The sequence below is a fragment of the Aspergillus fumigatus genome, chromosome 2 (assembly GCF_000002655.1).
Source record: "Aspergillus fumigatus Af293 chromosome 2, whole genome shotgun sequence".
In the NCBI taxonomy this organism is placed as follows: domain Eukaryota; kingdom Fungi; phylum Ascomycota; class Eurotiomycetes; order Eurotiales; family Aspergillaceae; genus Aspergillus; species Aspergillus fumigatus.
In genome coordinates, this window is record NC_007195.1 from 3714567 (window position 1) to 3733414 (window position 18848).

At 51.9% G+C, this 18848-nt stretch overlaps 7 protein-coding genes across 7 annotated transcripts; 3 read left to right on the forward strand and 4 right to left on the reverse strand.

The window, feature by feature from the left end:
• Positions 1 to 41: 41 nt before the first annotated feature.
• On the forward strand, positions 42 to 2058 carry AFUA_2G14190 (protein transporter TIM23). The gene is made up of 2 exons (XM_750659.2): positions 42 to 792; positions 849 to 2058. The coding sequence occupies exons 1-2, from the start codon at positions 199 to 201 to the stop codon at positions 870 to 872; spliced, it is 618 nt and encodes a 205-aa protein (XP_755752.2). The 5' UTR covers positions 42 to 198; the 3' UTR covers positions 873 to 2058.
• Positions 2059 to 3181: 1123 nt separating this feature from the next.
• On the forward strand, positions 3182 to 6481 carry AFUA_2G14200 (putative protein kinase). The gene is made up of 2 exons (XM_750660.2): positions 3182 to 5455; positions 5512 to 6481. The coding sequence occupies exons 1-2, from the start codon at positions 3991 to 3993 to the stop codon at positions 6057 to 6059; spliced, it is 2013 nt and encodes a 670-aa protein (XP_755753.1). The 5' UTR covers positions 3182 to 3990; the 3' UTR covers positions 6060 to 6481.
• A 35-nt stretch (positions 6482 to 6516) lies between these two features.
• Positions 6517 to 8760, forward strand: ilv3 (dihydroxy-acid dehydratase ILV3; the record flags this gene model as incomplete). The annotated part of the gene is made up of 3 exons (XM_750661.3): positions 6517 to 6853; positions 6927 to 8642; positions 8712 to 8760. The coding sequence occupies exons 1-3, from the start codon at positions 6798 to 6800 to the stop codon at positions 8758 to 8760; spliced, it is 1821 nt and encodes a 606-aa protein (XP_755754.2). The 5' UTR covers positions 6517 to 6797.
• A 309-nt stretch (positions 8761 to 9069) lies between these two features.
• AFUA_2G14220 (lysophosphatidic acid acyltransferase LOA1) lies at positions 9070 to 11039 on the reverse strand (the record flags this gene model as incomplete). The annotated part of the gene is made up of 4 exons (XM_750662.2): positions 10902 to 11039; positions 10172 to 10717; positions 9876 to 10113; positions 9070 to 9808 (listed from the first exon to the last, which is right to left on the reverse strand). Exons 2-4 carry the CDS (start codon positions 10200 to 10202, stop codon positions 9070 to 9072), a joined length of 1008 nt encoding a protein of 335 aa, XP_755755.1. The 5' UTR covers positions 10203 to 10717; positions 10902 to 11039.
• A 121-nt stretch (positions 11040 to 11160) lies between these two features.
• On the reverse strand, positions 11161 to 13348 carry AFUA_2G14230 (putative MFS transporter). The gene is made up of 2 exons (XM_750663.2): positions 12417 to 13348; positions 11161 to 12356 (listed from the first exon to the last, which is right to left on the reverse strand). Exons 1-2 carry the CDS (start codon positions 13100 to 13102, stop codon positions 11315 to 11317), a joined length of 1728 nt encoding a protein of 575 aa, XP_755756.1. The 5' UTR covers positions 13103 to 13348; the 3' UTR covers positions 11161 to 11314.
• Positions 13349 to 14031: 683 nt separating this feature from the next.
• AFUA_2G14240 (uncharacterized protein) lies at positions 14032 to 17032 on the reverse strand. Its single transcript, XM_750664.2, has 5 exons — positions 16930 to 17032; positions 16766 to 16873; positions 16010 to 16698; positions 15730 to 15951; positions 14032 to 15668 (listed from the first exon to the last, which is right to left on the reverse strand). Exons 1-5 carry the CDS (start codon positions 16936 to 16938, stop codon positions 14153 to 14155), a joined length of 2544 nt encoding a protein of 847 aa, XP_755757.1. The 5' UTR covers positions 16939 to 17032; the 3' UTR covers positions 14032 to 14152.
• A 47-nt stretch (positions 17033 to 17079) lies between these two features.
• nctA (negative cofactor 2 transcription regulator complex subunit BUR6) lies at positions 17080 to 18836 on the reverse strand. Its single transcript, XM_750665.2, has 3 exons — positions 18488 to 18836; positions 17910 to 18440; positions 17080 to 17841 (listed from the first exon to the last, which is right to left on the reverse strand). Exons 2-3 carry the CDS (start codon positions 18388 to 18390, stop codon positions 17579 to 17581), a joined length of 744 nt encoding a protein of 247 aa, XP_755758.1. The 5' UTR covers positions 18391 to 18440; positions 18488 to 18836; the 3' UTR covers positions 17080 to 17578.
• Positions 18837 to 18848: the final 12 nt, after the last annotated feature.

Genomic DNA, 18848 nt, shown 5'->3' on the forward strand with positions numbered 1-18848 from the left:
GGCGGAAACGATGTGAGCGACGGACATCAGTGACTGCTGAAGTTTTTGTTCTCCAGTCTTCACATAAATTCGTCTGTCATCATCAGCCCTGCCATCAAGGCCAGTTGCGTTGTCGGGGTAGTGCTCTTTACCTCTTTCGCTCTACCTCTTATTTACATTCTTATCTGTGTTTTAATCCAATTATTTTCCTACATCAAGATGGCGATTTGGGACTCAATCAGCGGCCGCAAGCAGGCCCAAGGATCCGAGGCTTTCGACCCTTCGACCGCGCAAGATGCCACATCCTTCCTCTCCGAAGCTCTCATTCCCGATCCTACTCAGCTTCATCCTCTTGCTGGCTTGAACCAAGATACTCTTGACTACCTGACCCTCGAAGACTCCGCGCTTGACGAAATTCCGGGGTCGCGATCGGTATTGCCATCCCGCGGATGGTCGGACGACCTATGTTACGGAACTGGAACTACCTACCTTACTGCGCTGACGATAGGAGGTGCTTGGGGTCTTGCTGAAGGTCTAAAGCGTACACCAGTTACAGCGCCTCCCAAGATTCGGCTGAACGGCGTTCTCAACTCGATTACCAGGAGAGGACCGTTCCTCGGGAACTCCGCAGGTGTGGTGGCCATGGTATACAACGGATTTAACTCAGGACTGGGCTACGCACGGGGAAAGCACGACGCAGCCAACAGCATTGTTGCAGGTGCTTTGAGCGGAATGCTCTTCAAGAGTACTAGGGGTCTCAAGCCCATGATGATCTCTGGGGGTATTGTGGCTAGTATCGCTGGTACCTGGGCTGTACGTACATTCTCATTTCTTTCTTCTAGAAGCATTGTTTGCTAACCATTACATAGGTCATCCGACGCGCTTTCCTGTAAACACCAACCCACCTTTTGCTCGATTGCAATCTGTGCGCTTGAGCCATGTCGACTCGAAAATGAATCATCGCAAGGTCGCGGAACCCACAAACTCCATGCTTTATTTCAGCGAAACGGGCGGTTGCCGTTCATGCTATACTCTTTTTTTTCTCGCCTTATTTTCTTTTCCCAACTGTATTAGAACGGCTTTCTCGTCCCTCACAAATCTCTTCACTCCGGCGCTCAGAGTATCTATCTTTTTGCATTATCCGTGAGTTGGGACCGGCATGATAATGGGTTTTTCTTTTTCATATTTTACGGTTTCTGTACATATAGTTACCTCCAGCCTTTGCACAGGGCTCCGTCAGAGCATTGATCTGCTTATTGGATGATTTAGGAGCTCAAATGAAAGACTCAACACAGATGGGATTCGTTGTAAGCATATCATCCCGAAGCACGCCTGAAATTGACATACAACTATACCAGGCGCTGAGGAGGCGGCGTTTGCATGTCATATGCTGCTAATCACCTTACTTACAGAATCCTTATGCTTCTAACGGTTCACGATGTTTACTTCTGTTACCCAAGTCCTCTCTGTTATTCTGTTTACATTGGAGCCCTTAAGCTATTGAAAGGATCGCACCGGTAATATGTTCAAAGGACAGGGCAGATGAAAATAGGATTATTATGGACTGCTATCCAGGTGTTGTTCCTTACAGCCTTTGTGCTTTAGACACTGTGAACATTTCACATACACTGTACAGCTCGGCTGGGGCTTATGTCGGCTTGCCGAAGAACGCCACCTACTTCAGTGAACTAACTTCCACATAGGCACTTTCTTGAGGGGATCCTTCACAATATGTTACAAATTTCCATCTTCATTCCAAGGTGTATCATCTGAGAAGATTCGGTCCATTCAATTTGTCAGTATTTTTTCATTCTACAGATTGACTCAGACGGACTTCCAGATAAGGGGGCTTCAGGTAGCCGACATGTTGTGGTACCTATCAAGCATGAACTATAGGTCTATGGAGAGCCGAATGACGACTGTTCTCACTCTGTTTTGCTCGTGAATCGAATACATCGCTAGTTATTATTCACTTGGATTCCATCCTACAAATTTGACATGCTTCACGGCGCTGTCGGAAGGCTGTTTTGCATCCTTCAAGCTAGATGAAGCTGTCAATGAAACGATTGATAGTTATAGAAACACACAAGATCATTAATAGTAGCATATCCTTAGACATACTGGTCTACGCGCGCACCATTGTTTTCAGTGTATAATTAAAATGCTGAGGGCAGCCTATTCAACCGCAACTGAGCATCCTCTGCGGCCAGATGCTCCAGTTACTCGACCAATAAAGCAATAGGTTATAAGTCTCCTCCAATGACATGATAGCTTATATTGTAATGAATTGTCAAGAGACAGGAATTATGAAAGAGCTGTTTTACTTTCATCATATACACTTCCCATCCTTCATAAACTTTGCTAAAGTCTAAGCTTCTCGCTTTCGGGAAAATAACTACTGCCATAGAATCTGATCAGATTATCATGGTCGTTATCAATCGTTGGCAATTTTCTTTCCATCTCTTCTTCTACACCAACGTCATATATCCTCGGGGATAGATGATCAATACCAGCCAGTCAATGGAGGAGACTGACGATTGGTTGGACGTGCAGACGGCAAGGTGTTGTCTAGCTTGAATCTTGACACCCAGAGAATGTGGCGGTCCTTTCTGTAAGCTCTGAAAATCACCAGACGGCAATATGAGTCTAATATTGCTGATGATTTGACGAATCGGTAGTGTAGTCTTGGCGATCAACTTTACGAAAATCTAACAAGAATGCTATAGCATTAGCTTAGCAGATGATATGCATATTTCCCCGGATCGATGTGGATGGAGTTGCAGTTGCAGAACAAAAGGAGACTTGAGTTGAAAGACCCCTTGCTCTCTGGAGACTGACTATCAGGGGACTTGACGACTTGCTTTAACAGAGATGTATACCCTTGGATTAAGCATAGTATGTCTGACTATGACAGAGTAGGTACCCGCCACTGGTTCATGGTAATCGAAGCATGCGATCTTCTTAGGCAACCTTGTAACTTCCTTATTGGCAGCGTACTACCGATCGCCTTAGACCACTTGGGGAAAGAGTGCGGGACCCTTTGATGTGGACTCTTCTCAGGGCTAGGAAAGCAAGTGAAAGACCAGATCTGCACAGACTGTAAGCCCTAGGACTCCCCTCATTCTTAATACGCAAGGCACAGTCAGCGCCTGCTTACTCGACAAAGATGTCCTCGCAACATCTACTGCTAAGAACATGGAATATAAATTAAGGTAAGATTTGTGAACATTGACATCAAAGAGGTTCGTAGACAGCTCTGTATTCGAATATTGAATCCACGTTCTTTTTCTATTTTTTGGCCCTTCAAAGAGTACGTAGTTCCAGATACCCTGACTGCCTAAATAAGACGGCGCCTTTCCTTTCCTTTGTACCTGATAATGACTTACCGTATCGAGCCCAAGCCTTACTGAATGCGGGGTACCTAGCTGCCTTTTTTGTCCAACCGGACTAGTCTAGATTGAGCATGGGCCATCAGCTGACCCCGCGTGGATTTTTCTGCGGCGTCATCAATCAACAACCATTTGCAGTAGCTGCTCCTGCCAACGATCAGTATGTTCCTGTTAGATTATTATTAGATCATTAGTCTCTTAGATGGATGCGTTAGTGTCTTAGTGTCATCTATCTGCCTGGCTTCTGTGGACGACCTTCATCGTCCCTTTCTCTCCTTCAAACCTTCGAGTCCCGAACGCTTTCATGGTCGGACAAAGGCATAAAGGATTCCTTGGGTTCCTTATCTTCACCTGAAACCCTGGGCCTTAGGGCCGTTTTTATCTGTTCCCGCCAAGCACGATTTGATTTGCTTAAAGCTTGATCCGAGAGTTCCTCGGGGCTGTCACATTCTCAAACCAAGCGCCCGGTCTCACCCGCAACAACTAAACACGAATCTTTCCTGTCTGGTTCGGGCGCTCAACGGCGCGACGAAGGACAACCCACGGTGAGAATCAGTAACAACAACAAAAAAAAAATCTCTTTGAGGCAACCGAAAAAAGAGTGGGGTTTTTTACTCCTTCGATGAGTGACTCGGATTCAAGTCAGCGGACCGGGAGGTCACAGCCTTTACCTTTGACCAAGTTCCCCCCGTTACACGAAGCCGATGCAACGACGCTTTCAACTGATAATGCGGCGAATATTATGCCATCCTTGAGCCATGGCGAGGGGAGGAATTACTCGGCAGTGGTATATAAGGACCATGATCCAGCCAATGCAACTCAGCACAACCACCACAGTCTACCATCGCTTCATATTCGCACGGATATCGCAGGGCCAGTATCAATGGACGCCGTCAAGGAGACTGACCCTTTTTTAAATCAAAGCCTCTCGCCTGGAAGTATTCCCCGGCGGACCCCCAGTCTTCGCGCGATGCTCGCTACCTCGGCCCCTAACGAGGGGCTTTCACCAGCGTCAGTATCATCCCCGCAATTAGTGGCAATGGGCGACATCACGCCTTTGCCCTCACCGATTGGTGGTATGACTTCTTGGAGACATCGGCGCGGCTCTCAGTCCTTATCGCGCACCTCTTCAGCTATGTCACGGAATGGGTCCAGCCTCAGCTTGCGTCTGAGTGACTCTTCGCAGATGCTGGGGCCGGCCGAGTCCCGATCGCGCAACAAACCATATACCGGCTTGGGAAAAGCCACAGCTGAACTTTCTCCAGAAACCCCTGACAAGGGTCCCCAAGAGGCGACGCACAAGCATACGCGCAATCGAAGTCTCAGCGAGTATGTACCCCCTGGTCGAAGTGTGCCCATCAAGCCACGCCCGATCGCGGTGTCGGGAGCCGGCTTACCCCAGGGTATGACTTCATCGGTGAGTACTGATTCGAAGTCAACCAACCTCCACCGCGAAGAATATCTGGCCATCCAGCGAGGCATTGCTTTACCAACCGTCCGGCCCCCTACTCCACCCCGAAGCAGAGGCAATGAAGCGGGCGACGTTGAATCCGTCATTCTTCAATCTCCGTCTCCTGATGCATCGGAGGAGATTTATTCCGTGCGCTCTATCCGTACTGATCAACCGCGAAAGTATCGCAAACTACGTCAATTAGGCCAGGGCACTTTCAGCCAGGTCTCCTTGGCAGTGCGCATGGAGAACCGAGAAAGCAGCCAAGTCCAAGACGGTCCTGTTATGGACGGCTTAGCGCCTACAACCCAGAAGTTGGTTGCTGTCAAGATTATTGAGTATGGACCGGCTGGCGGCGCAGATGAAGAGCGGCTGGAAGTTTCCCTCAAGCGCGAAGTGGAGATCCTCAAGTCCGTCAATCACCCGTCTCTTGTGCAACTCAAGGCGTTTGGAAGCGACCAGAAGCGTGCGCTCCTGGTTCTAGATTACTGTCCTGGCGGCGACCTTTTTGATGTTGCTGCATCGGGTGTCAAGCCTATGAGCCCCGCACTCATCCGCCGGATCTTCGCAGAACTTGTGGACGCCGTGCGGTATCTGCATCGGAATTACATTGTGCACCGTGACATCAAACTCGAGAGTAGGTCGAGCAAGATCCTTTTGTTGTAATGAAACGGCTGACTGATTGCTTGACAGACGTGCTTGTCACGCTTCCTCCCACAGCGATGGAAAAGATCACTGACTGGCGCACGTATGACTGCGCTGTTGTCACGTTGAGCGATCTCGGTCTTTCCAGACGTATTCCCGAGCCTCCTGAAAGTCCGTTGCTTCAGACCCGTTGTGGAAGTGAAGACTACGCGGCGCCTGAGATTCTGATGGGACAACCGTACGACGGACGGTTGACTGATGCATGGGCCCTCGGAGTGCTCCTCTACGCTATGATGGAGAATCGGTTGCCGTTTGATGCCTTGCCGGGTGCCCGGGGCGATCCCGAGAAACTTCGAGCCAGGACACCGCACCGTATCGCTCGATGCGAATGGGCCTGGTATAGATATGCGGACAGTGATGGCGAGTGGGATCCTGTCAAGGGCAAGGACCTGGAAGGTGCTCGTGAGTGCGTCGAGGGCCTATTGAAGCGCAACACCAGGCGAAAGGGCCTCGACGAGATTGCGGCCCTGGACTGGGTCAAAGATGCAATTGATGTTCCTGCTGGGCTCAAGCGAGGGGACAGGGAAGTGCCATAGAGCTGGTCTCTTGCGCATTGTATACTTTTGTTTGTCGGAATTATTTTTTTTTCTTTTGCTGCACTCTAATTTTGTTTGCTATTCTCAGCGATACCTGGTCATTTGGTGATGGGGTTCCAGGAGACGATGGGTCTTCATGCTTACGATTCTCCTTTGCATTCACCTTTTACATTTTTGGATTACTTTGGCTAGACCCGAGATTTTTATACCCCTAGATATGATTTTCTTTTTCTCCTCCTTTCCTGTTTCGTCATGTTCTACCTGGCCTCATGGCCCAAGTCCTATGTTCCTTCAGTATGATTGATGTACGCGGTATGAATTTGCATCGGAAGGCCACGATGGCTCAGACATTGATCAGCGGGTGTCATGTCTTCAAATGAAATTGATTTAGGGGTCAAAGTATGTGTGAATCGACTATCCAGTAAACGATCTACCACACGCACACAGGCCCCGTTCATGATGCTGACAATCCTCGGCTGTGGATTGGCTGCTGCCGGCATCGGAGGCGGCGTCGGGGAGAAGTAGCAGGACTCCGGGCCCGGCGGAGTCACCTTTCTCCAGGTCTCCGGCAGCAGCAATCTAGAAATGAGCCATCGATTCCCAAACTTATAACCTCCCAGAAATTATAATCTAGAAACCATACAGCTACCTCCTGGATCAGGGGAGCCTGACAATTTATATCATCTCTTTTGCAGGTCATTGGTAGTTGTCAATTTGAGATTTCCATCGTTGACTGCCATGCTTCTCTCTCAGACCAGAGGGCGTCTGCCCTCGACTCTCCGGAGCTTCTCTCGGTAGGCCACGCTGCTCTCCAAATAGGTCCTTTGAACTAAGAAGGATCGCCGTTAACGATATATTTCAATCCAGCCGTGCCCTTTCGACTACTCTCCCCAGAGGCAAAGATAGCGAAGAAACGGCTTTGAATAAGGTCTCCCGCAATGTCACACAACCCATCTCGCAGGGTGCTTCCCAGGCTATGCTGTACGCTACAGGCCTCACAGAGGAGGATATGAACAAGGCGCAGGTCGGTATTTCGTCTGTCTGGTACAACGGCAACCCCTGTAACATGCACCTGCTGGATCTCAGCAACCGGGTGCGTGAAGGTGTGCAAAAGGCCGGTCTGGTCGGCTTCCAGTTCAACACCGTTGGTGTCAGCGACGCCATCAGTATGGGTACCAAGGGAATGCGATACTCTCTGCAGAGCCGTGATCTGATCGCCGATTCCATCGAAACCGTCATGGGTGGCCAGTGGTACGACGCGAACATCAGTATCCCCGGTTGCGACAAGAACATGCCCGGTGTGTTGATGGCCATGGGTCGTGTCAACCGCCCCAGTCTGATGGTGTACGGCGGTACCATCAAGCCCGGCTGCGCCAGGACTCAGAACAACGCAGACATCGATATCGTTTCGGCCTTCCAGGCGTACGGACAGTTCCTGACCGGCGAGATCACCGAGAACCAGCGCTTTGACATCATCCGCAACGCCTGCCCCGGCGGTGGTGCCTGTGGCGGTATGTACACGGCCAACACCATGGCGACCGCCATCGAGGTCATGGGTATGACGCTGCCCGGCTCCTCGTCGAACCCGGCCGAGTCCAAGGCCAAGGACCTCGAATGCTTGGCGGCCGGTGAGGCCATCAAGCGGCTGCTCAAGGAGGACATTCGGCCGTCGGACATCCTGACTCGCCAGGCCTTCGAGAACGCCATGATCGTCGTCAACATCACCGGTGGCTCGACCAATGCCGTCCTCCACCTGATCGCCATCGCCGACTCGGTTGGCATCAAGCTCGACATCGAGGACTTCCAGAAGGTCTCGGACCGCACCCCTTTCCTGGCCGACCTGAAGCCATCGGGCAAGTACGTCATGGCTGACCTGCACAACATCGGCGGCACCCCCTCCCTGCTCAAGTTCCTGCTCAAGGAGGGCGTCATCGACGGCTCCGGCATGACCGTCACGGGTGAGACCCTTGCCAAGAACCTCGAGAAGGTTCCCGACTTCCCAGCCGACCAGAAGATCATCCGGCCCCTGTCCAACCCCATCAAGAAGACCGGCCACATTCAGATCCTCCGCGGCTCCCTGGCCCCCGGCGGCTCCGTCGGCAAGATCACCGGCAAGGAAGGCACCCGCTTCGTCGGCAAGGCCCGCGTCTTCGACGACGAGGACGATTTCATCGCCGCTCTCGAGCGCAACGAGATCAAAAAGGAGGAAAAGACCGTCGTTGTCATCCGCTACACCGGCCCCAAGGGCGGACCCGGCATGCCCGAGATGCTCAAGCCCTCCTCCGCACTCATGGGCGCCGGCCTCGGCTCCTCCTGCGCTCTCATCACCGACGGCCGCTTCTCCGGCGGCTCTCACGGCTTCCTGATCGGTCACATCGTGCCCGAGGCCGCGGTCGGTGGTCCCATCGGTCTCGTCAAGGATGGCGACACCATCACCATCGACGCCGAGAAGCGCCTGCTCGACCTCGACGTTGACGAGACCGAGCTTGCTCGTCGAAGGAAGGAGTGGGAGGCTCTCCGGGATGCCGGCAAGTTGCCTCAAACTGGTCTTACGATGAGGGGTACCCTGGGTAAATACGCTAGGTATGTTCCGCCTCACCTATTTTCCCCTGGTCTTTGGTTTCCTAACGATAGCATACTGACTGGCTGTAGAACTGTCAAGGATGCCAGCCACGGCTGCATCACTGACTCTGTAGAATGACACATTCCAAAGAATGGAACGTTTGGTTGGATAATGTCTGTATTGGGAATTGCGAAACGCCTGTTTCAATTGGAGATTGTACCCGGAGAACAGAAAAAGTGATTGTTTTACATGTGTGATAAGGGCGCATTGATTACAAGATACCTTTTGCCTTTTTTTTTTATCGACTAGACTCAAACGGTATGAGAGCAGCCTGGCAGCTCGGTTGCAGTGATATGCAAACCAAGCTTCAAGAACCGACTAATCTACAGAAATCTTACAGTGGACATCTATAAATGGAATTGAGAGCAAAAGTCTCAGAGCGGCAATTTACCACGTCCGCCTCGTTTTCGTCCACGAGCGAAGAAAATCCTGCTTCTCCTTGACCGCCAATCCCACACGCTTCACCCTGCCCAGCCGAGCTAGAGCGTCCCCGACCTGATCCAGAAGCGCCTTGTCACCAGGAGCAAGCGCACCACCGTCACTCTGCTCCAAGGTATCAAAGTAGTTGGTATCGTAACTCGGCTGGCGGGCAAGCTTGGACGCCCCAGCCTTGTCCGCAGCGCTGGCTGCCCCCCGAACCACACACTCCGCGATCCGGACACGTATACAATGCGTCGGCCGGCTCAACAACTTCCACAGGAAACTCAGGTAGCTCCCAGGCAATGGCGTCACCACATCTCCCGGTGTATACCGCAGGCTGATGGGGAAGATTTTGGTCCCCGCGGGAACGCCCAGAAGCGAGTAGCTCAGCGGCAGGACCCCGCGCGCATTGGTCGTGGTGCACTCGGGGAAGGTAACGATGGGCCGTCCGGGATACTTTTCCAGTAGGCTAGCGACGTCGACGAGGCGCGCGCCGGGTGGCGGTCTTACTTGCGGGGCGGCAAATGCGCGCAGGATGGCCTGGAAGAGGGAGATGTGTTCGACGCGGCGCGAGTTCGGGTATGAGGCTGTGAAGACGGGGTCGAAGATGGCAGCCAGGTAGAGTGGGTCGATGGGGGAGGTGAAGGAGGCGGCGATCACGGAGCCGGGGCCGGGGAGGCGGGCTTGGTGCTGTTTTGATAGCGATCTGAAGAGACGGAGCGGGTCAGTTTTGCCTGAGTATGTGGGAAATGGAAAGGGAAAGGTGGGCGCACCCCTTTCTCACACCGTCCACTTGGAGGTCAATCCACCAGATACTGGGGACGCCGAGGATACACCAGAGCGAAGCCTTCTTTCCTAACGAGCCTATCGGCAACCATTGGAGCAGGAGAAAATAACTCAAGCAAACAAATATAAGCAATGGAAGGCGAAAGCAGAATAAAAAGATCCCGAGAGGGAGCTTCCAGCCCAGCGGTTGAGAGGGGATGGGAAGAAATGGCGCAATGCCCGATCCTACAGCGACGGGCACTTAGCCTTCGTAACAATCAACGGTGGACAGAAGAGTACAAACCTCGATCTCGAAACTGGGAGAATTTCTCCATAGCGGGATGGTGCGTCAAGAGATCGTAGTAGCAGAGTAGAAAATGGGTAGCAAAAGCGGAGCTACTGAGAACGCACTGCGGCCATTGCTCGGGGTGAGCTGAGCGAAGCGATAATTAGGCTGGACTTGTGCAGTTGAGGAAGAAGTGCCGCCGCGCGCACCAAGAGTCTTTATCGAAGAAAACGAGCGAGTCAAAAGGAGGATCTCGCAACCGGGGAAACTGCGAGAACTATTCCAGTGTACAGGAGCAAGATGACACTATTCAATTGTCACATGTGAGAGATCCGTTTCTAGATAGCACATGACGCTAACCTTATGCATCCAGTTGATGCCTGAGGAGGAAGTCAAGAAAAGAATGGAACTTTGAGATAAAAGACAGATATCTAATGAACAAAGTGCTACAACAGCGACTGATCTACGGAGTAGGATAACTAAGGTGATAAAAGACTTCAGCATGCCCCTCCCTGACGCCATGTCTCATCAGATGTCGCCTGTCGAGTGTTTAGGAGTACGGATCTGCCACTCAGTCAGCACTGCTTCAACACTGTGGTTGACATCGAATATTCGGCTGGGTGGGTAGTTTCTTCAGAATGAGGTAAAAACTAGTCACCAGTTTACAATATGTGATGTAGGTAAGACATATGCGAAAGTTGTTCATCTTGAGAAGGGGAGAAAGAAAGAGGAGTCAAGTGGTCCTTACCTATGACTACAGCGTCCAATACTCGTCCCGAATGCACTGTATCGTAGAAGCTCTGCATTGTAGCTTCTCGACACTGATGGCGAGACAATCAATTAGACCAGTTGGAGACACAAATCCGGTTGCCATGTTCGTAAGAACATAGGATGAAGAAGGTAAAACAAGGAGAATCCGACATGGTGTGTGGTAGGACCTTAAGCGAAGTCACCTGACTTGGAGCTTGTCTTTTTGGTGACCAGGCGACGGACTCTTCAGACAGATACAGCAGCCTTGTCAGTATCGGTTCAGATATGATGGATGAAAATGTCTATATTACAAATAAAAAGTCTATACAGGTGAAGAAATTCGCGCCATCCATATACAAAACGCCATGCTATGATAAAGTCCGCGCCGTCGGAACCAAGAATGCATTGAGATCAGACTTCAGCAACTTCAGCCTCATTCTTACCCTCGACGATTGGAGGCAATCGGAAACACCAGACCGCAGCACCCACTAACGCAAATGCTGTACTTGTCATCATCCAGGCGAGGCCGATCCAGGGACCACCTAGTTCCAGACCCAATTGGAACACCGTAGTGATGGACAAACTGGCGATAACGTTGCCCACGGCCTGCAGAACTTCAATAATAGTAAACAACCTGGCGGTCTCTTCCTGTTTCACCATTGTGGTGATCAATGATCGGATCAAGTAGAGGAAGCCGGATCCCGCCGTCTGCACAAGTAGACTGGGAACCAACGTGGCAATGGACGGAGACAGCCCGATCCCCAGAGTGCCCAGGCAGAGGCAGATAATGCTGACGCGGGCTAGCTGGAGATCCTTCTTGCTCGTGTGCATGCTGCGAAGGAGATGCCGAGAGAGCGCCGGCAGGATGAACAGGAAGAGTGGGATTGTCAAAGCCGGTTTGAATGAGATGAGAAGGTTGGCTTCCGCGAGGGTCCATTTATACCGAGTCGAAATGTACTGGACCAGAAACCAGGACGAGCCTCGGCTCAGCCGGTAGACTAGAAAAGCCGTGAGGAGGAGTACAATCTGCTTGTTGCGAAAGATGAAAGAGTAAGGTGTGAAATACTGCCGGCTGCGAGAGTACATTCTCCGCAGGAAGGGTCGTTTGGCTGCAGCTCGCAAGGTAAAGGGCAATTGATCGTCTTCAACGCTATCCGCATCACTGTCATCAAGGTGTATCTGCCGTTCCTCTTTCTGTGGGGCCCCCTTCTGGTCGCCATTCTCAGACGCCAGGTGGGCGAGTTCCACGCTCGCCGAGCGTTCTGTACGTCGAGCGGACGAAACATGCATGGTTTCAGGGAGTGTAACCGCGCAAAGGACACCAGCGAGAACAATGCCCCAGCCGATCATAAGGGGCAGCCACGGATCCCACGTCATCATCCATGAACTGATGGCGCTGGAGGCGAAGTCGGCCCCCATACTGACGACCCCGAATCTGAAAAACATCGCAGCCCTGCAGGCATCAGCACCACTTTCCCTCCGGAGCACCGGAGCACAAGACATCGTATCCTACCTTTCGTCCTCCGCCGTGACATCCGACATCATCGTCCAGATAATCGCGAAGGCAACAACCGGGCCACCACCCAACAACCAAGCGAGACAAGACGCCCAAACCGCCCTGAGCGGAAAGATATCTGAATACCACATAACCGCAAGCATGATCCCCGAATTCAGCGCAAACGCCGGAATACTCAAACAGATAATCGGCTTCCTCCCGATCCGGTCCGCCAGCAGACCGTACGGAATCGCTAGAAACGCACTCAACACCCCGTCGAAGAACTCCATGTACCCCTTCACGGCCGCCAGCTCCGTCTGCACCTCTTTAATCTTGCACATCGATTCAGCGACCTGCCCGTCGGCCGCGATCTGACGCGGGTCATACTCGGCGTAGTACTGCCGGCAGGCAATAGACTCGTAGATGCGCGTCATGGGCCCATTGGCCATCACGATGCCGACCTCGAACGCGAGGATCATGGCAAAGAGGGTAACCATGAAGCGGAAGCGGATTTTCTCAATTGCTTTGGTTCCCTTGCGGTTGTCGAGGCCGTCGTCTTCGGCCTCATTGTCGTTGTAGACATGCTTAAGTTCCGCTTCATCGTCCTGGTCCCCGATCCGACTGCTCGAGGCGCTGCTTTCTGCAGAAGAAGCGAGAAACGGAGCGTCCTCGCGGTCGAGAGAATCATGGGCGTCGGCAGCCATGGCTGGGGGCGGACCATTGCCTGTACTCTGTCGTAGCAATTGGTGATGTACTCTGCTACCGTAGTCCGTAACCGCACTTCAACGCCGTATATAGAATGCAATTACGTAGATGACGACTAGGCCGACATTATTCCTGGTCGAAGAGGATATATTGTGTAGCCTACAGGTCTGATGATTTTGACAGGTCATAGGGGATTGGAAGCGGGGGCAGAAGCCGGAGGGATCTGGAAGCAGACTGGAAATGGAAATCAAATTGGAATAGGATAAGGAGTACAGGCCAAGCCCCTAGCCATCGTGACAAAAGCTCCACTGTGAGTTTATATACATAGCCCAGTGGCCAAGTTGCTAATAATGCACCTATAATCAATAGGAGACTGGAAGCCCCTTTTGCCGCGAATGGTTGAGCTGGGCAAGTGAAGGGATGACGAAACCCTGAGGCATCATCCAGACCATCTCCACCTACTTCTGAACTCACCCCGATCATCCAGCGTTTCCAGACGCAAGTGAGGCTCAATGGCCCAATGGCCCAATGGTATTCTCTCGCCAGCTGTCTTCCCCTATCTGGTCCTATTTGAAGACTCCCGAAGTCTGGAATAATCCATCGATCTACAGTTTAGTGGGAAATCAGAAAGATTGGCTTCAGTTTCGAGCTGGCACGTTCCCCTAACCAATCAGGCACGGCGCTTTGCCCACACGACTGGATTCAGGGGGTCGTTTTAGTGCCCGACAACAGTGGGCCTGAGGCAAAAACAGGCACCAATGGGATGCGCTGGAGGACCATCTACAAAATGTAGGTATGAAATGGATCCTGAATGCTCCGTACTCCGTCCACAGTATCCAATGAAAGGACGCTGGAGATATCTCTCTGCTGGAATTAGCAGTCATCGCCTGTAACTGAAGGGAAAGGAACTTTAAGAGACTCCGTAGATATGCCCAACACTAATCTTCTATTCTCTACTGTACTATGTAAAACTAATGAATGGGTATCCTGTTCCAGTCATGGTACCTGCCCACAACTCCCTTGCACAGCCCAGCTACTTTTGGCTATTATTAGGCTGCAGCTGCAGCGTCAACTCCCGGAAACCCCGCCTCTTCATATAGACTTCCCCGTGCTTGTACAATCGCCGATAGCTCTAGGAGGAACTCATACAAGATAACAGTATTAGTCAGGACGTGTCCCAGTGTTGGTGACTCGGATGGATTGTCCATGATCGCCTCCTCTGAGCGATCTGTATGGATGTGGGCTGGTTCTGTGACGTCTCCAGCATCATCTGTCTCTCTCCGGGGACGCTGCGACTGTGACTTCACCGGGAAAGGCTCGGCCAATCGCTTGCGCAGCTCCTCTGCAGCAGACTGCCGGGCCGTGGACGATTCGCGGGTAGCGGCAGATAGTACAGAGGGATCCCGCGCTGGCGATCTAGCCGCAGCGCGCCGTGGTGTGGATGCAACGCTCTGCACGTCCAAGGGTCGCGCTGCTCTTCCACGGGGAGATCCAAAGTCAGACCCCACTTGCCCCATTCGTGCAATTGGTCTCTCGGAAGAACCGCCTGAGGGAGGTTCAGAGGCTTGTCGGGACCGGCTCGGGGATTGCCTCGGATCGTTTTCTTGGTGGAGCAAGTCGCGCCGAGCTGCAATCAGTATATCAAAGTCCGATATCTCCCTGCGCCATCCCTGTATCTGTTGCACAAGTCCGTGTAGGACACAGGTGAGCACGGGTACATCGGCGCTGGACCAGCTGGGCTCGTGATAGGCTAGCTGGATCTGTTCCAATACTTCGAGGGTCGAATCGCCCTCCGTTGTAGGTGCAGCGCTGTAATCATAATTCGTCGGATCGACCAGAAGCCACCCATCAAGAGATACGAGATGTGAGGACGTGATGCTCTTCAATACTTCTGTCAACGCCAGGTTCACTATCACACTATTGGAGAAAAACGTGCCCAGCAGGTTTAGCAGTTCTCGCACGATGGGATCATCGGTTCTCAATTGTAATGGTCCGTCGTCCTCCAGATCGTATTCCGCTGGTAACATACTGAGACGCGCCTCCAAGATGCAAGAGGCATCCTTTAGGTAATTCTCAAAAGAATCATTCAGCGCGGGTTCGTGGACAATCGATGTGGCCAAGCCCAGGAGCTGTGCGAGCTCGGCATTCAGCGCACCAACAGCTCGCTGCTTAGCAGGTTGACCTGAATCCGTCCAGATCAAGGACCGGGCGAAAGACTGATGTCGTTGTAAAACAACCGTCAGCAAACGTAGCGTAGCCAACACTGTTTGACGATTGGTGGATTGAAGTCCAAGAAGTGCAAGGTCTCTGAGGTTGAAGAGAGATGGAGATGGTCGAGCCGCTCCCTCCGAAAAGGCGGCCAAGACGTCCAGAGACTTTCGCCGGCTGGACGACATGCCCACTTTGGACGTAGGCTGCGAGTCGGACGGCGACGCAAGCAAGAAATGCAAAATACGGTGAACCAGGTCATGTTGTTCGATTGACTCGAGAATCCGGTGTAAATAGGTGAGCACTGCAGCAGTAGAGCCACCTTCCACGTCAGATGATTCCAGTAGCGATGGGTACCTAACATAGTCAGAAAACACCAGGAAGCTCAGAGAGAGGTGCCGCAAATGGGGGAACTAACAGAAGTTGCTCCAAAAACAGGACCTGGAAATGGTCCAAAAGAGTACCATTCACTTCCGCAGATTTACAATGGTCAATCGTGTCCTGCCAGAACAACAGATACGACATAAACGAGTCCATGGTCGAATCGAGCTGTGGCGGCAGGGCGTTTTCATGTCTTGCATGGTCCGACAACGCGACAATATGTGGAAGGTTTTCTTCTTCGGTCGTGCCAAAGGACAGGCTAGGATATCTGTTAGTTTGGACGAGATCTCAGTCGAGCTATATGATCGCCTACTAACCTGCCTAGCTGACTGTACAGCGCGCCTAAACCCGTAGCCATAAGAGTCGCAAGATCACTTTCGATTAACCATCTCTCCAGAATCTTGGACCTGGACGCTGTTTCAATCAGATACAGTAGGCCCGTGCGAGCGAAATCGCCCGCCCTGCCTGCATGATGCACGTACTGCACCAACAGGTAAAATAAAGGAAAGTCGTTTGTCCTTGTCGCGCCAGCAAATTCCGTCCCCATATTGGTTTGTCTCTCCTTGTCCTGGCCGTCGGACCTTGGAGCAAACCAGGCTGGTAGTATGCTAGGCTGTAGTCGAATGTTATTGGCGACACCAAACAAGAGTTCCACCAGCCTGCCTTCGACATCCTCGTCATGCTTGTCTGCACGTCTGACCAAATCCACCAAAGCCCGCGCAAACAGCCGGTTGTCAACAACGCCATCCACCTCCGAATCGATCAGGGTGTTGAAAAAGATAGCCGCGGCCCGGAGCGTGCCAACCTGGCCACCATCGTAAGCCGATAATGTGACTTTCGTGATGGTCACAAAGATCTGGGAGGATGCAGCATATGCTAGGCATGGATGAGGGGCGGGTCCTCGCGCTTCGTCGCTCAGGATGGAGTTCAGCCGTTCAATGTAGATGCGCGCTTGAGCTCCAGCTGATAGGTTTCCGGACGGGGTGGTGGTGGAACGCCATATTTGCTGCCGAATGGGGAGGGATGGTTAGCCTTCGCGGCTGTCTAATTACGCCGACAGAAACAAAACCTACTTGCAGAGTATTGCATGTCTGCTTGAAAGCTGTTAATCTCTCAGTGGGCGACGTAGCACGAAAGCTCTTGGTTGACAGCGAACGGGAGCCGCCAATTAGACGAGACCACTATATTTGTTAGTTGCGACAGGTCAAGGGACGGCGAGTCAGGAGGCGGAACATACAAAGTCCATCGTTCTGTGGCAGCAGCATATTACTTCTGATATCTTTCGTCGACCACAATCGCCTGGTCAAGAGAGGACTGAGGATGGAGGAGCAATGGGCATGAGACAACAGTAGTGCCTAAAGGGGAATAGCGCAGTCGCGTCCTAGGAGATAGATTATGCATGTAGACCCACGAGTCCTCTTCAGGTATAGAGCCATGTACTCCAAGTCTCCGACTACACGCAATCGAGACGCACCATTCGGGCAAAGCTTTGACAACGAAGGTCTGCATGCATTTCTGACCCAATAATTATGCTCTTGATGTGGTTCATTCATGAACTATCGATCATCCATCCTGACAGTTGTCAGAAATCATGCTGCATCCTCGCAAGCCAATGAGGTACAATAGTAAGAGTGGGCGCTGCCCGGCGATTATACAAATAGAGATGACAAATGAACTCAGATGCTGGAACCAACAGCAATGAACCAGACCTAAAAGTACTTATTCACATCAACAGAAAAAGATGCAAGCCCGACCATGCGTACCAGCATAACGCCAAATGAGTATACGCCCGCTCTCCATTCCCGTCTAAGATTTCACCCATCAAGTCGTTCCTGAAAAAAAAAAAGAACTGAAAGAAGATCATGCCCCAGAATTGAAGACAAGCCTTAATCACTATCATCTTTGGGCCGCCGCCCGCCTCGCTTTCGTTTTGGTTGCTCGTTCTGGTCACTGCCATCGTCATCATGCTTCCTTCCGCCGGCAGGTTGATCGGGAACCTTGGCGATTATGTCGGCCAAGAAATCCAAAACTTCATCCTTGACAACCGCTTGTTTCAGATGCGTCGCGGTCACGCGTTTCGAGTTGCGATCTCTAGCTTCTTTGGCCGCCTTGGTGACCAGAGAAATCATGAAGAGTTCTAAGGCTTTCGCTATATCACGATAGCAGTCAGTACAGATTCAAGAGACGCAGGGACGAAATGAAGTGGGATACACGTACAGACAGCAATGGGAGTGACCTGTGCCACCTTTCCGACATCCTCGTCTGCTTGCATGATACGCTTGATACGCGCGACAGGAAACTTCGTCTTCACCTCAATGCTAGCCACTGGGTTGGGTTGCGGCGGCGGTGGTGGGAGCTGCTGCGGCTCTTCCGAGAGTACTGGCTGCGCGTATGAGACCTCTGGCATGGGCGCGACCTCGGTCGCGCGTGCCAGACGGGAGGATCGACGAGCCATGTCTGGAGAAAGAGGAGAGTTCGGGTCTACGAATGGTGGTATGTACTGCTGAGGGACCCGACCAAGCGGGGCCGGTGGTTGCTGATATTGCGGGGCAAAGAAAGGTGAGGCGTCGTAGGAAGCCCGGTGTGCCAGAGGACTCGCGAGAGGATAGATGGGGGAGTTAACGGCGGGAGGAATAGAGGACTGGAAGGTGGAAAGATCGGGTGAACGGGGTCTGTAGGTGCTGTCCTGATCTGTCATTGCTAGGAAAATGCTTTAGCAATGGCTATTTCCCTTTGTGTATGTGGACACTGCCGTAATTGAGTTTGGAGCGTATAGTTGCAGTATGGGGTAGTACCTTGTTTTCCGTGGACCGTCTTAAGTTGACTTCACGTATATGTATGAGGACATATAACGGGACTTGAGTAGATACATCACAAAAAGGACGTCAAGCAATTGCAAACTGAATATCACCGCGTCCCTTACAAGACCTCAATGGCTTGGGATGGGGGGTGATAGAATGACAGTCGCGACGGTACCCAGATACTAAGGGCGATAATAAATAATAATAAATGTTTAGATGGCGCGCCACGGATGGCCCGAGCTTCTTCAGCAACAAGTACCGACAGATAGAGGGAAAGAAGTTCCTGGGAGTGCGTGTGCCAAAGGGTGGAAAATCGCGTGTCGATAACAGGTATCAGAAGAACAGGCCGGGTTTC